This window comes from Lagopus muta, chromosome 14, assembly GCF_023343835.1.
Source record: "Lagopus muta isolate bLagMut1 chromosome 14, bLagMut1 primary, whole genome shotgun sequence".
Classification (NCBI taxonomy): domain Eukaryota; kingdom Metazoa; phylum Chordata; class Aves; order Galliformes; family Phasianidae; genus Lagopus; species Lagopus muta.
Window position 1 is genome coordinate 14,160,261 of NC_064446.1, and position 13,520 is coordinate 14,173,780.

Genomic DNA, 13,520 nt, shown 5'->3' on the forward strand with positions numbered 1-13,520 from the left:
GGGCTGAAGATTTGGGCTCTTTTTTGCTTTTTCTTCACCTGTGGCTCAGTCACCTGGTTTTCTTTCTGGCAAGCTTGCCCAGGCTCAGTGGCAAGCCTCCCTCCCCCAGCCACGCACCCCGATGAACAGATGATGACAAGGGCTGTGCATGGCCCTGGGAGGAGGCTGTGCTTCCCTAGCTGTTGAATGAAAGCACAGCATTCCCAGCTGTGTTTGGAAAGGGTTTACTCCTATTTCATCTTCCAGGTCCCCCCCTCCTCAAAGAAGATGCTCTCTGGTGTCAGGAGCTGGCTGCTCCCTGGCTGGGTTGCAGACATAAGAGATTTCTGATTGCCCTGTGTGATCATCCAATATCCTTTTAGCAGTCCTTTAAGTTTACTGGGTGATTTTGCTGTGTGATTTCATTTGGACTTGTTTAATTCTGTCCACTGTTGCTGGAATAACAAAGCTCGTTTTACCTGAGAGCTCCTTTGAGTCCTGATGGCAAGTTCAGGGCTCCTCCCTGTAGGCTGGTTGTAGTTACAGTTGCTAATGCCTCTGGCACAGGATATTTTGTAAAGTGCATCCTGCAAGAAAAGTAATGCTAAATTTTCAGTGTTAGAGTATTTTCTTAGATATGTGTCCTGAAAAAGAGAGCTCCCCTTGAGCACAAGGGAGGGCTCAAGCATTCGTAGTGAGTGACCTGCAGCAAATCACCACGTGTCTTTTCTTCTGGGCTCACTCATCTGTTATTTTCTTGAATTTAAGAAAAAAAAATAATTTTTCTGTAAATTTGTGGAGTTGTCAGTGGGAAGTTGTTTCTTCCACTTGCCCAGCACCAGCTAGAATCTGGGCTTCTGCTCAGAGGATTCACATTAGTTTTCAAACCTTTTGAGGCATGAATCAGCACCACAAATGTTTTGGAAGTGTTGGGCTGGGTTTGTGTGCAGCTGATGGCAATGAGACCTCTAGTTTGCTGTGCACTTGGGAGCTGACTGAGAGAGCTGGGAACCATCATCCAAGTGGCAAGAAGCTGGTGGTTTCGAGCTATCTATCTTCTCTAAGTGTGTGCTTTTTCTTTCCCACAGGGTCCGTGTCTGTTTGGAGAGAGGATGAGAAGATGAAACCGTGAAAAGCACACCATGAATGTTTGGTAAGTGAACAGAAATCCTTTGATGTACAGTTCCCATCTAGATAAGTTACGGAGATTGAACAGAAGAAAAGGTAACATCTCAAGCAGGAGAGTTAAGCACAATCCATTATCTGCCAGGAAGCCATGCTGCATGAGACTGCTTTTTCTGTTCAGGTAAAACAGTGCGCCTATGGGAAGCAATCTTGCCAAATTCCTCATCTGTGGCATCGATGTAGTTTACTCATTCTTAGTAATGTTGCAGCATATTGTGTTAAAGGACAGGTGTGATGGGCTGTGTTTCTTGGCTTTGCAAAGAAAGGGAAACTTTTGAACAAAATTCAAGAAGAGAGTGAGGTAATGAGTGTAGAAGGCGTGATAATGAACTGATCTTGATTAGCACAGGGAGGTCCTGAATTAGCATAGGCTTGTTTGTGCCAGTCTCTGTGTTACAGTATACAAATATTAATCAAGCTGTGTAGTATCTTTATGATACTAAACACGTAGTTTCCTCTTATTACTGAAGGTAGTCGTGAAAGAAGAAAGGGATATATTAAAAAGAATCACATTAAAATGATCGGTTTGCTTGGACCATAGCTTAAATTTTTTGCTCAAGTTCACATGGCTGCCCTGTAGTGAAAACAGGACACTTCAGTTGGATCAGAAATGGGAGGCACAACCAGGGAAGCATTAAGCAGAAGGACCCAGCAGCATTTTGGCCACCTGAATACAGGGCTTTACCTTTGTTCAAGTGTCCACAACAGTTGTTTTTACAGCTTTCTTCCTGAATCTTATTTTTTCATTTTGTGTGCTCTATTCTAAACCATAGAATCTGTCTGAAAATCTTCCAGCAAGTCTCTGATACAGACATGAGTTGATAAGAGGCAGGAAGCTTGTGCTGCTGGCATAGCTGGCTGCGGGTGACATCAGTGTTTTACGCTACAGGAAAGAAGGGGAGGAGGAGCAGGGAGGCTGTTTTTGCTGTTACTGCTGGGCAGGGTGAGCAATTCAACAACTCCAGAAACGATAGCCTAGGGTGAAGGTAGCCAGTTGTTACTATTGTTGGCTATAATAATGAAGCTCTTGGAGTAATCTTATAGGAATTATGTTTTTCTTTAGTCTTCAATCATATTTCATGAACTGTTACTTTGCTGGCGTGCGGCAGACAGGAGCGTGGAAATGGCACAGCTGCCAGCAGAGGGCTGCAGCGGGAGGCTGGGAGTGGGGACACCTGTGCTGGGAGCAGGACCTGGGGCTGGTGTGCGTGCTCTGCTTCTTGCAAACAGCATCCTTCTGGAAACGCTGCTTTGCAGTGACTCTTCCCTCTGAAGCTTTCAGAAAGCTGGTGATTGCAGCTCAAGGGAGGAATCCTTGAAAGCACCTGAAAAAATTCCACACATCACATGTAGCTAATCCCTTTTTAAAGTTTGTGTTTTTTTAAAGACACCATTCTTTGCACTTTAAAACAAGAAAGCAGTGGGGTTATCCATCGTAATTATTTTCCAAGGCTGCTCTAATGTCTGCTTAGTGGAACACACATTTGTCCCATCCCAGTCATGATTGCTCTTTCCAGGTGCTGGGGTTTACCTTCCTCTGGTTGCATTTGTGCAGTACAGAGTGCACAGCTGGGTAGCACACGTGAGAAGGCATTGCTGCTTTGGTGCAGTCTGTGTGCCTAGGGCCCAGAGCTAGCATGCCTGAAGTGTAGATTTCATGGTGAAAGCTTAATACTGAATAACTGTGTTAATAAAGATACACGGGTACTTGGCAGAAGTTTCAGGATACGCTCATGCATTGGAACATTTTATGTTTATCAAGGGACTTACGTAGAAAATGAAGTCTAGAACTTGTTGAATAATTGCTACTACTTTTAGTCTACTTTATCCCTGACTTGAAGTCACACCTTGTTGTACGTCCAAAATGTGAAGGGACACTTGGGAAATGTTTGAGGATCTAGGTGTGTTCAATAGATTGAATGGGATTCTCAAAGGGAAAATGCAGGAATCATTCCTTTTACCTGAGGAGGTGTGGCTTCATAGCTTGGTACTTATGGGAGCACTGCCAAATGGTGTTTAAACAGCAGGGCTCCAATTCTCCATCCCCATGTGGCACTGATAAAGTCCTTTGGCCTCCGGATGTTCCAAGTTCTCTTATCTGAAGAATGGGAATGAGGATTTCTAACAAGCTTTTTAACTTCTCCTGTGGAGGGTGCAGTAGAATCTATGAAATCGTTATTGCTGATGCAATTTAAGATATATGGAACTTATGTTGGTAAGGATGTGATTTGAGGAGAAATGTGAAAAGGTGAGGTGATATTTATGAAAGAGAGGATGGCTTCTTGCAATAGAAATCACTGACACTTCTCCGTACCTCTTTCTGTTGCACAAATCATTCGGTGTACCCTAAAGTAGTGAAGCAAGCAAGCATTTCCTTGTCTTTATATCCATAACCTCGAGGCAGCAGAATAAGCTGCATGATTTCACCTGGTGGGCCGTGGGTTTGTGAGAGGACCGACTTCTCCTGAGAATAAGCCGTCATCTGGATTATCGGCAGCACAGCTGAAACTGGACTGTGCCACTCCAGGGCTGCGGAGCTGCTCTTGTTGTAGGAAGGAGCAGTTCTGAGGGGAGTTCTGTTGTTGTTTGGCTTCTGCTGGCGGGCGGCAGGGGAGCGCTGCCACAGGGCTGCAACGCCGCTGCTTTCAGTTACAGGAGGAGATCCCAGCTACGAGCAGCTGGTTTCTGAAGCGCTGCGTGCAGCGGGCCGGGAGGCCCTTCCTGACGCCTATCTGCTCCGACTCGTGCCCGACGACTCGCGAGGCCGCCGGCCGCACGGGGCAGCCCCTCCACCTGCTCGCAGCCCCGAGCCCGGCGGAGCAGCAGGCCGCCCCCGCTGCCGCCGTTGCCCGGAGACGAGCGGCGAGCTCGCAGTGGGAGGAGGCAGCGAGGAGGAGGAGGAGGCTGAGAGGAGGCGGAGGGCGGCGCGGGTTGCGGCGGCGGCGGCGGCAGTCGCTGCGGCGGGGCGCGGCGGGGACGCAACGCTCCGCAGCCGCCCAGAGGAAGCGGCCCCGGGGCGGGGGCGGCCGCTCGCAACCATGCCGAGCCCGGGGCGCTGAGCCCGTCCCGCTGCCGCACAATGGAGGAGGAGAGGTGGGTGCCGCCGCCGAGCCTTTGTGGCCGTCCGGGCGGCGGGCTCCAGCGGCGGCCCCGGGCCGGCCGAGCCGGGGTACGCGGATGCCCGGGCACGGAGGGGCGGGCCGGGGGTCGGGCGGATCCCGCTGACGGGAGGCAGCGCGGGGTCGGAGCTGCGCGGTGCGCCGCGGGAGCCCGGCGGCCGGCTGGGGTCACGTCTGAACCGTCCTCGCTGCTGGCTGTGCCGCTGGAGGGCTGGGTGGCTTTTGGGAAGCCTTTGGACTCGGCGTACCTGTGTGTACGTGGGAGCCGGCACGGGTGTCGGGCAGGAGCGATGCTGAGCCGTCCTCGCGCCGTTGCTGGGCCGTGTGTATTTTATCTATTTTATCTCTGCCGGGTGACGGCGTAGCTCCAAGAGCTGCGCACAGAAGTGCCCTCGGAGCCATCCCGGTGCCCGCTGACCGCGCGAGGGGCTCCGCTCCGGGCTCCGAGGTGCTGCAGAGCCGTGCGGTGCTCCGCTCCTCCCAAGGCTGGGCGCATTTCTCACACCAGAATCGCTGCAAACTACACGTGAAGCCGTTTCTTTTTTAAATTATTTTTATTATTATTTCTCTTTTAAACAGGATATGCCGGGTGTCCCTTCTCCAGCCCTGCTGGTGGCCGTGCAGGGAGCGTGGGATGGGGAGGGGGCTTGGCTGGCTGGCAGTGCTCATCTCCAGGGCTTGGCAGCAGTTGTGTTTAAATGTGGTACATTGAGAGACTGAAGTGTGGTCAGCCCCGCGTTGTGGGGATTTCCCTCTGTTAAGGAGCAGCTCTGCAGCCTGTTCAAATTGCTCTGAAGGGTGGCTTGGTACCCTTACCCAGCCCCATAGCTGCAGTGCTTGGTGCGTTCAGTGGGCAGCACACAGCTCTCGCCCAACCTCGTCTCTAAATTGCTCTAAAATGGAGCTCCCATTCCATGTAAGGGTGTGAATGGTCAGCTATGGATATAAATCCAGATATCGGTATGCAGGTGTTAATTGATTTCCAGTGCCTTGAAATCTTAGATTGTCATATTAACTTTTAGCTTAGTGTTTGAGGGACTGCGGAATGGTCATCTGGGTGCCCCAGGCTGTGTTCCTCCTTGGTGCTACCGCGTTTTACCTCTTCCCATGAGACAGCAATGGTTCTGCTGTGCATGATGGCCTCTTGCTGGTTGAGCAGGGAAGAAGTCACCTGGAAAGCAGCTGGGAGCTTTGTCTTACCCTCTTTTCCAGACTGTCCAGTTTTAGGGCATGAAGCACTGATTAGCCCTATTGGCATGCTTTTGGAAGTAAAGAATGATTGCCCAGATTGCTGCTTTTATTTCTGGCTTTTGGGAAGGGGAGGGAAGCCCTGAGGAACACATGGGCAGTAGCAATGTGGGCTTTGCCTTCTGACAGGCACTGCTGGGGATGCTCTGTAGGACTGCTCCAAAGCTGTCCTGCCTGTTCAGAATGAGTCCTGGGAGGTTTAAAAAGCTGACCTTGCAGCCCAGTGAGCAGGCTGGTTCTGCTCCCATTTTTGTACTTTTTGCATTTCAACTCAAATATATGTCACGCAGATTAGGACTTAAATTTTACACACTGTGGCCTTCATGACAGCAGAATTCCCCCTGGTTTTTAATTTTCCATTTTTGGAGCTCACGAGGAGTTATTGGTGCTTGTATCACCTCCGACTCTGGTCCCAAGCCTGCCTGGACTCAAATATCCTGCTAATTCCTATGTCTGGTTGTGCAGCAGTATCGTGTGCCCACATCAGTGCACATGGGCAGAAGCAGCCATGGGCAAGGGGGATTTAACCTGAAACGTTCACATCTGGCAACAAGTTATCTCAGAATCCTGATTCTCTTTTACTGCACTGATAAGAGCTTTAATTTGATGGAGGAATTGCATAATGGTGTCTGATCTGGCAAGGAAGTCTGAATCTAGATGTGTAAGATGTGTCTGAGTTTGGAAAGGTAACAAAGACTGGCTGGCTTTTTGTTAGAGAAGTCTTACAACCTGTAACTTTAAATCTCTCTAGATGTGGTAATGTTTTCATCGAGCTGGAGGCTCTTCATAAGATTTGTCTGAAAAATTCCAAGGAAGTAAATAGTATTCTTGTTGTAGTTGAGTCATTGTGTGTTGCTTCCATTATTGTCAGTGAAGAGTTTTATTCTCAGCAGCTCCTGAAGTCTGCTTTTCCCCCAAGGTCTCATTTTATATAATTTTTTTTTTGGGGGGGGGTCTCTTGCATGCCTATCATGTATTTGTCTAAGAGAACGTCTCCAAGTTTGATGTAGGTGCTGAAGAAATTCAGTTAGTAGGATAACGTAATAGGATGATAAAGAACTTTTCCATGATGTGCTGTAACGACAGTGTCCTTCTCTGAAATTCCCTCCAAAGCCATCCAGGTATTTGGATTCCTTCAGTCACATTTTTTACAGTCTTTCTATACACCTAAAGAAAAAAACGAGGAATTGAGGTCTCATAAATACGTAACTATAGCACAACCTTTTCTTACTGCTTGTCTGCCTCAGGGAATGACACTGTTGGCCATCGTGCATTTGCTCTGTGATTTGGTGATTCTAAAGGCTTGCTCCAGTTGAATTACTTTTCTTAAAAACATAATAATTTTCCAGTCTTCCTTTATCTTTATGGAGGCATTTTAGCTTTGAAGACCAGTAACTGCTGTTGGGTATCCTTCAGGTTTTTAGATCAGAGCTATGTCACACCTGTCAGAAACTTGAAACTGACATTGCACAGTGATGTTTGAGGTGCATCCTGGAGAGAAGGAATTTCACTTTGGACAGTGTGTAGCTAGCTTGTCACTCATCTTTTAAGACTGAAGTGTAGGAGGAGGGCAACTCACTGAGCGCTGGGAAAGCCATGGTGCCAACTTGGGGCTGTGGGATGTGGCAGCACCCAGAGCCCCTCAGCACTCGCAGTGAGGACCCAGCAGGTCTCCAAAGCTTGGTGACCCTGAGAAGGCTGGGTGCTGGAGCTGTCCTTTCCTATTCCAAAGGAAAGCTCATTCTCCCATCCTCCTTTAGGGTGAACTTCTGGCTAAAGCCAGCATTGGGATTGATTTTGGCAGAGGCATGATTTTTGTTCCTGTGGTTTACTAGCTCTCTACATGGTAATAACCTTGCAAGGGGACAGTTTAGATCTAAGGAATGCTTTTATTCTTTTGCACAATCTACAAAGACATCTGTAATTACTGCTGGTAACTAAGGCAACCCAACTTTATGACTGATGCCTGCGTGCGGTGGAGCTGTGGGTTATGGGATGTAAGTGCTCTCCGCAGGCTGGGACATGGCCCAGCTCGGTTGGAGAAGCTGCTGAGCCTGAGTGAGGCCTGCTGAGCTTGGAGAGGGGAAATGGCCATAAAGAGCACTCTGAGCTTCACTGGCACGGTGTGGGGCTCTGAAATTGGGGTACGTTTGTTCCATCTGGGGATGACACCGGAACCTGTGCAGAGGAACGGCGGCACGGTTGGCACGCTCTGAAAGGAAGGGCTGCATGGCTGGTCTCCGTCCTGCTGTGTCCCTAACGAGGGCATTCATCTGGCCCAGGGAAATTAAATCATTTGTCCATTCACTCGCTGCATGGCCTCGGGTGGCCCAGGGTGGGACAAATTGCTCCTGGCACCCGGCCTGCTGTATGCTGGATGTCAGCTCCTCGGGCAGCACGGGGATGGGAAGGACCTGCATGGTCCACTCTGCTCCGAGGACTTCGTTCTCTCCTTGGCTTTGCTCCCTTACTGAAATAACAGAGTAATTCTGAAGCGTAACAGCTCTCTGTGTTGTGGGAGAAGCAGGGTTACGTAAATGGGCTCTTTGGTCTCTGCAGCTCAGTTTTGTGTGGCAGGTTGTGTTTGCAGGCAGCGTGAGGATCCTTGCATTTTTATGTTAGGAAGGCGTTGGTGTTATCTGTGAGTTTGTGCGTGGGGGTGTGAAATCTTTCTCCTCTGTATTAATGGAGCAAAGTTCTGTGGAAGCTGACTCAGTTTCAAAGATGAGTTAAAGGCAATTGGCCATTAATTTCTTTAAATTTCTTTTTACATTAGTCATTTGGGAAGAACTTTAAATAGCATGTATTGATTTTACTTATTTATTTAAACGAGCTGCTAGCCAGACAAAATGCAGTATTTTCTTATGGTGAGCTCTTTACTTATGAAATTCACCCCTTCTAGTAAATCTGAGAACGTTCATCAGGATGCTTTAGAAACAGCTGCTTTTCATGTTTCTTAGGAAGATCTGATCGGTGTTTTTCAAAACGAACAAGGTTTTTGCTTTTAAAATACACAGACCAATGCGGTGGAGTGGAGGCTCTATGGAGGCGTGTTGTTCTGACCTTTACTTTCATGTTCGATGGAACTTGCTGTGTCCTCTGATCTGCATCTCTTGCCTGCTGGGGAGTTGGAAAATAATGAATCTTTGGATGCTGGCACCAGAGTGCTAACAAATAAATCTCAGTGGTACGCTTCTGGATTAAAGAAGCTGTGTGGTCTTTGTGTGCATCGCTTGGTTTGGGTTCCTGCAGGGTCAATCTCTGACTGTGACTGTAAGCAGCATCCAGTGGGCACAGGTGTCTGCTCACCTCTTTCAGTTTCGTTTTCCCTTTATTTGTTTGCTTCTAGTATGTGCTTCTGCTCTGGGGACCGAAAGCTTGGAGAAGCTGCTTTCACATCCCTGCTTGGTGCTGCATGCCACAGGGGAAAGCTTGGCTGTTTGAAAAGCAAGGCTGAGATTTTAAAGCTGTGGTCAAACTTCACTCAGCCGAAGGTTTCAGCAGAGGATTTTGATCAGTGCAGCATGGAGGTGCAGCTGAATGTGGCCATGTGCCAGTGGTGCTCGGAGGCTCCTTGCTGCAGTGGAGCTGGGTGGGAGCTGAATGCTGTGTGTGCTGTAGGCACACTGCTTTCCTCAGGGACACAAAAGCTGGCTGTGTCATTGCCTGCTGCCAGCTCTGTGAGTGCTGAATGTTTAACAGGGGGTGCCCTCCCTTCTGGCTTTTTATCTGGCCATACTGTGGGATGCATACTGGGATACAGTGGGATGAAAACCATGAGAATGTCATATTTGGTAAGGGGAACACATAGCGGGTTGTAAATAGTTAACAATTGTGTTTTGTCAGGGAAAAAGTCACTGTGTATGAAGATACATATAGTATACGTGCATTAGCAGAGGTCAGTAGACTGTTGTGGGGAACATCCCTACGCTCTTCACTGGCTTTGTACCCTTCTTCAGAGGCCATCTGTGGTACAGCCTGGATGTGCAGCTATTGGTTTAACCTGCTTCAGCCTGTTTTTTCCTGAAACAAGTGCAATAAGAAAAGCAACAAGGAGAAGGGTGTGAAACCTGCAGCTCATGGGGACTGTCTTTTGGAAGGAAAACTCTGATCAGGTCTCCAGGCTGGTGAGTGGTGGTGATGGGGTTACCTCCCAGGGACAGTCATTCACTTGGAGCTGATTTTCAATGAGGATGACCTTGCTCAGCTTGTTTTATTTGCTTTTGCCTGCTGGAAGGTTTGAGGTATGAGCTGTAGATTTAAGTGGAACAGTTATCTCACTCTAAAATGCTGCTTTGTTTTACAGGTGGGAAGTTTTAGCTCAGAGTGATTTTGTGCATTTTGGAATCATAGAGGTGGTGATATTGACCTTATGTCAATTCTGTGCAAAGAGCCAACGCTCAGAACAAAGTAATGAGGACACGTATGTGCCTTAGGCACCTGTTGGCCTGGTTAAACACAGCACAGAACTGGGTGCATCTGGTTTTACATTACCTATACAGCCCGTAGTTCTGCTGGGAAAGCCGAGTTTAGTAATTCTTTCTATACATTTCAGTGGCACTAAATAGACCTATTTCTGGAATGGCAATGGAACATGGCTGCTGCAAAGCTAATGCTTGGAAAATCTGCAGGTAGTTTTAATAGCCCTTTTCTATTGGCCTCTGTGGAAGGAGATATAAGTCATGTATTGTATGCTTTGGTTTTTCAGATGAGATGTGAAAAGGTAAATTTCTCTATGTGTTACATTATATCCATGGAACTCCTGCAAGTCCCAGTGCTGAAGTCTATTCCTGTTCAGTCAGGCAATTGTGTTCTGGCTTGAATTTCAGCTTACACTGCTTTCCTGGACTGCAGCCTGTGAGACTGAGCTTTGTCCTCGAGTGTTTGGCACTTCTTTTTCTTCCCTGCTGATTGAAATGTGGGTTGTTTGGCTTTCCACATCAGTGCAGAGGTAGCTGCATTTTGTGATGCTGTTCATATGACAAGCCTGGTTGGATAACAAATGTGCGAGCAACTCCACGGATTATGCTCTGTGCTGCAGTTTTATGATACCTGTTATTTTGGAAGTGTCACAGAATCAAACTTGGTACTCTTTGTTTTGTTCTTTTCAGCATTAAGCAGAGCTCCCGATCCTCTGAGGCAGGTGAAGATGAAAAGGACCAGCGCACAGTGACAGTCAACCCCTCGCACATGAGAAAGGCATTCAAGGTCATGAATGAATTGCGGAGGTACATTTCTGACTTAATGGCAGAAAGGTGCTGATTGAAACAGAAAGGCTTCTGGGAGGCTTTAAAATAAACAGAAATCTCTAATGGTTGCATGGAGGGTATTGATAAGCAAGTGGAAAGAGGCAGCTACAGTGTGGTGGGGTGCTGTGCCTGTTCTCACGTTGCCTATTTTCTAGTCAGAAGGAAGCCAGCAGCAGCTCAAGAAGTTATTTGAGCATATCCTTCATTGTATAGATAATTCATGTAACATTTTCCAATACTTACAGCAAATATAGCTGTAAACTATGTTCTTAGCTGAGTTAATGTTCTGAAAACCAGTAAAAGAACATTGCAGACAGAAAGACACCTACACGTAATTACAGACCAGAGATTATGAATGTACTGTTCTTATTCCGTTGAACAAGTGCTGTTGCTCAATCTGGGCTGAGCACTTCAAAGTAGGAAAAAAGCCACACTGACAACTCAGGTTCTCTATTTGGAAATTAAAAAATCCCATTGTTAGTTAAGAGGGACCACCTTGGCATCTTTAAAAAATTGTGTGGGCATAGGGAGAATGGAGGCTGAGAAAATGTCAGCGAACAAGGCCCTTAAGAAGCTGTGCCACCACGTTGCTGATGTGATGGCAGTAGTTAAACCTGTGCTGTTTTTCAGCTGTTCCCCCATGAACCAGGCAGAAGTTTGGGGAGTGTTTCTCCAGCAAGTTCATCCGAGCTGTTTGCCACTTCAGCAAAGACTTACAGTCACGAGTTTTGAAAGAAGTCCTGCGCACGAATGTGTCATACACACAAACGTGTGCTCCCTCTCTCCAGATGGCACGAGGAAAGCAGATAACACCTTTTCCTCTTTCTGTGTGCTCAGAGTACTCCAAAGAGGCTGCTGTAGCACCTCCCTCCTGTGGATTTAGTAGTTTCCCAATATCTGTTTTCTCCAGTGCAGAGTTAGAAATGTCTCCTTCCACGCATGTCTCGCAGGGATTCGCAGTTGCATAAGGAACAGAAAATGGAAATGTCCTTCCCTTGTAATGATTAAATGAAGCAAAGTATGGTTTTTTATATTGGCATCCCTCTAGTCCTCTCTTTGTACTGCAAGCAAAAGATCTGAAAATAGAGGTTTGTGCAGCTATATTCAGAAATCTATTGTGCTCCTATTATTCCTTTGTTAATTGAAGCACAGTGGGAATAGCTGGAGACTGACAGCGTTTCTCAGTGCCTGCAGTCAGTTAGGTCTTGTGCAATGGTGAAGGGATAAAACAAAATTGAAAGCTGCCCTTACGAACTTGTTTGATGTTTGCTTTTTCTGGGTACTCCTCCTCAGTCCTGCTGCTGTTCTGGAATATACAGTTCTCATGTCTGTTACACTGATCTTGTAATCCATTAAGCAGTCAATAATCAGTGTTAAAAGCTACCTTGAATAATTGTGCCTTATGTTAAAGGCACAGAGAAATCCCAAGCAGAGGGTCTGGAATAACCTTGCTAAGCCTTTAACCTATTTGCAGTATGTTGCTCACTTAGAATTTTTAGCTATCAAATGTAAATTGAATTAACTTTAATGAGTGGTACTTTAAATAACTATAGTCCAAAGAGGAACTGAATGGGGCATCTTTTACATAAGCTGAAGAAAATGGGGAAGCTTCCATTAAGAGCCGATTGAAGAACTCCCATTACTGCCCTCATTCCTTCCAAAGGAGAGTGAATGTAGAACAAAGATTGTCAGTTCCTACTTTCCTTCTGTTTTCCATCAGTAACCCTCTATTTTGCAAATCATTTTGTTTATTTATTCCAAGATATGGAGGAGGAGGAGGACACATGCCAAGACCATTAGGAGTTTTGTGTGTATTTATTTGATATGTAGTTTCCCAGGAGAAAGCACAGCATTTTGATAAGCATTTCTGATGAGAAGGCTACATCTAGATTTGTAGACACTGAACTTTCTTTCAGGCTTAACATTTCAAAAGATTGCCCTTATTTTGCATTTGTATGCTCAAACATCTTAAACCAACTTATTGGGAGGCTGAGCACTTCTCACTGTCTGAGTCTGGAAGCCTTGTGCAAACATTAACTAATGAATCCTCAAAGGACATATGTGGAGCTGCTAGGAAAGGTCACTGATTAATGAAGTGGCTTTTCTAAAGCCATACAGTGATTCAGTATGGAGCATAGAAGTTATTTGGTTTGGTTTGGAACCCGTTGTTTTATTCCTGTGACTCTTAATCCCAGCTAAGTCATAGGGTAAAGAAGTTCTCAGGCCCAGGGGTAAGCTGCAGGCCTGACTGCTGCTCCCCAAGGGCTCAGGTGCCTTGTCCATAGCAGTCGGACTTCTGCTTGCTTCTTCAGGCCTAAAACATAGTTGTTGTGTTGTTGTTTTGTTTTTTTTTCTTACCATTTCTGAAACAACCTTTATCTTTTCTGGTGTTTTTCCAGCAAGCGACTCCTCTGTGATGTAGTGATTGTGGCAGAAACTGTGGAGATGGAAGCCCACCGCGTGGTCCTGGCAGCCTGCAGCCCTTATTTTTGTGCCATGTTTACAGGTACTGTGCAGCAGACCCTGCTCTGGGGCACGGTAAATGGGCTTGGGGGTGGCACAAGGCTGTGGGGAGCATGCAGGATATCGCTCACAGGAAGGTTACTTTGAGGCTTGGCTTGCCGTGGGTGGTTTTTTATTCCTCAGCAAATACTTGGGTCATGAAACCACACATTGTTAACATCAGGCACGCGTGCTGTGCCCTGTTGTTCACATCAAAGAAGCTGCTGGCGTTGAAGTT

At 47.0% G+C, this 13,520-nt stretch overlaps 1 protein-coding gene across 3 annotated transcripts in view; it reads left to right on the plus strand.

The window, feature by feature from the left end:
* KLHL3 (kelch like family member 3) overlaps positions 1 to 13,520 on the plus strand; it is a 112,981-nt gene that overhangs the window by 67,216 nt on the left and 32,245 nt on the right. Inside the window, exons 3-5 of one of the 3 annotated variants that reach the window (XM_048961053.1) lie at positions 1,068 to 1,132; positions 10,643 to 10,759; positions 13,180 to 13,286. In XM_048961053.1, coding sequence (XP_048817010.1) covers positions 1,122 to 1,132; positions 10,643 to 10,759; positions 13,180 to 13,286 — 235 coding nt within the window. In that variant the 5' untranslated portion in view covers positions 1,068 to 1,121. Of the gene's footprint in view, positions 1 to 1,067; positions 1,133 to 4,105; positions 4,334 to 10,642; positions 10,760 to 13,179; positions 13,287 to 13,520 lie in introns of those variants that run through there. The other 2 variants (XM_048961052.1, XM_048961054.1) reach the window with 2 other exon arrangements.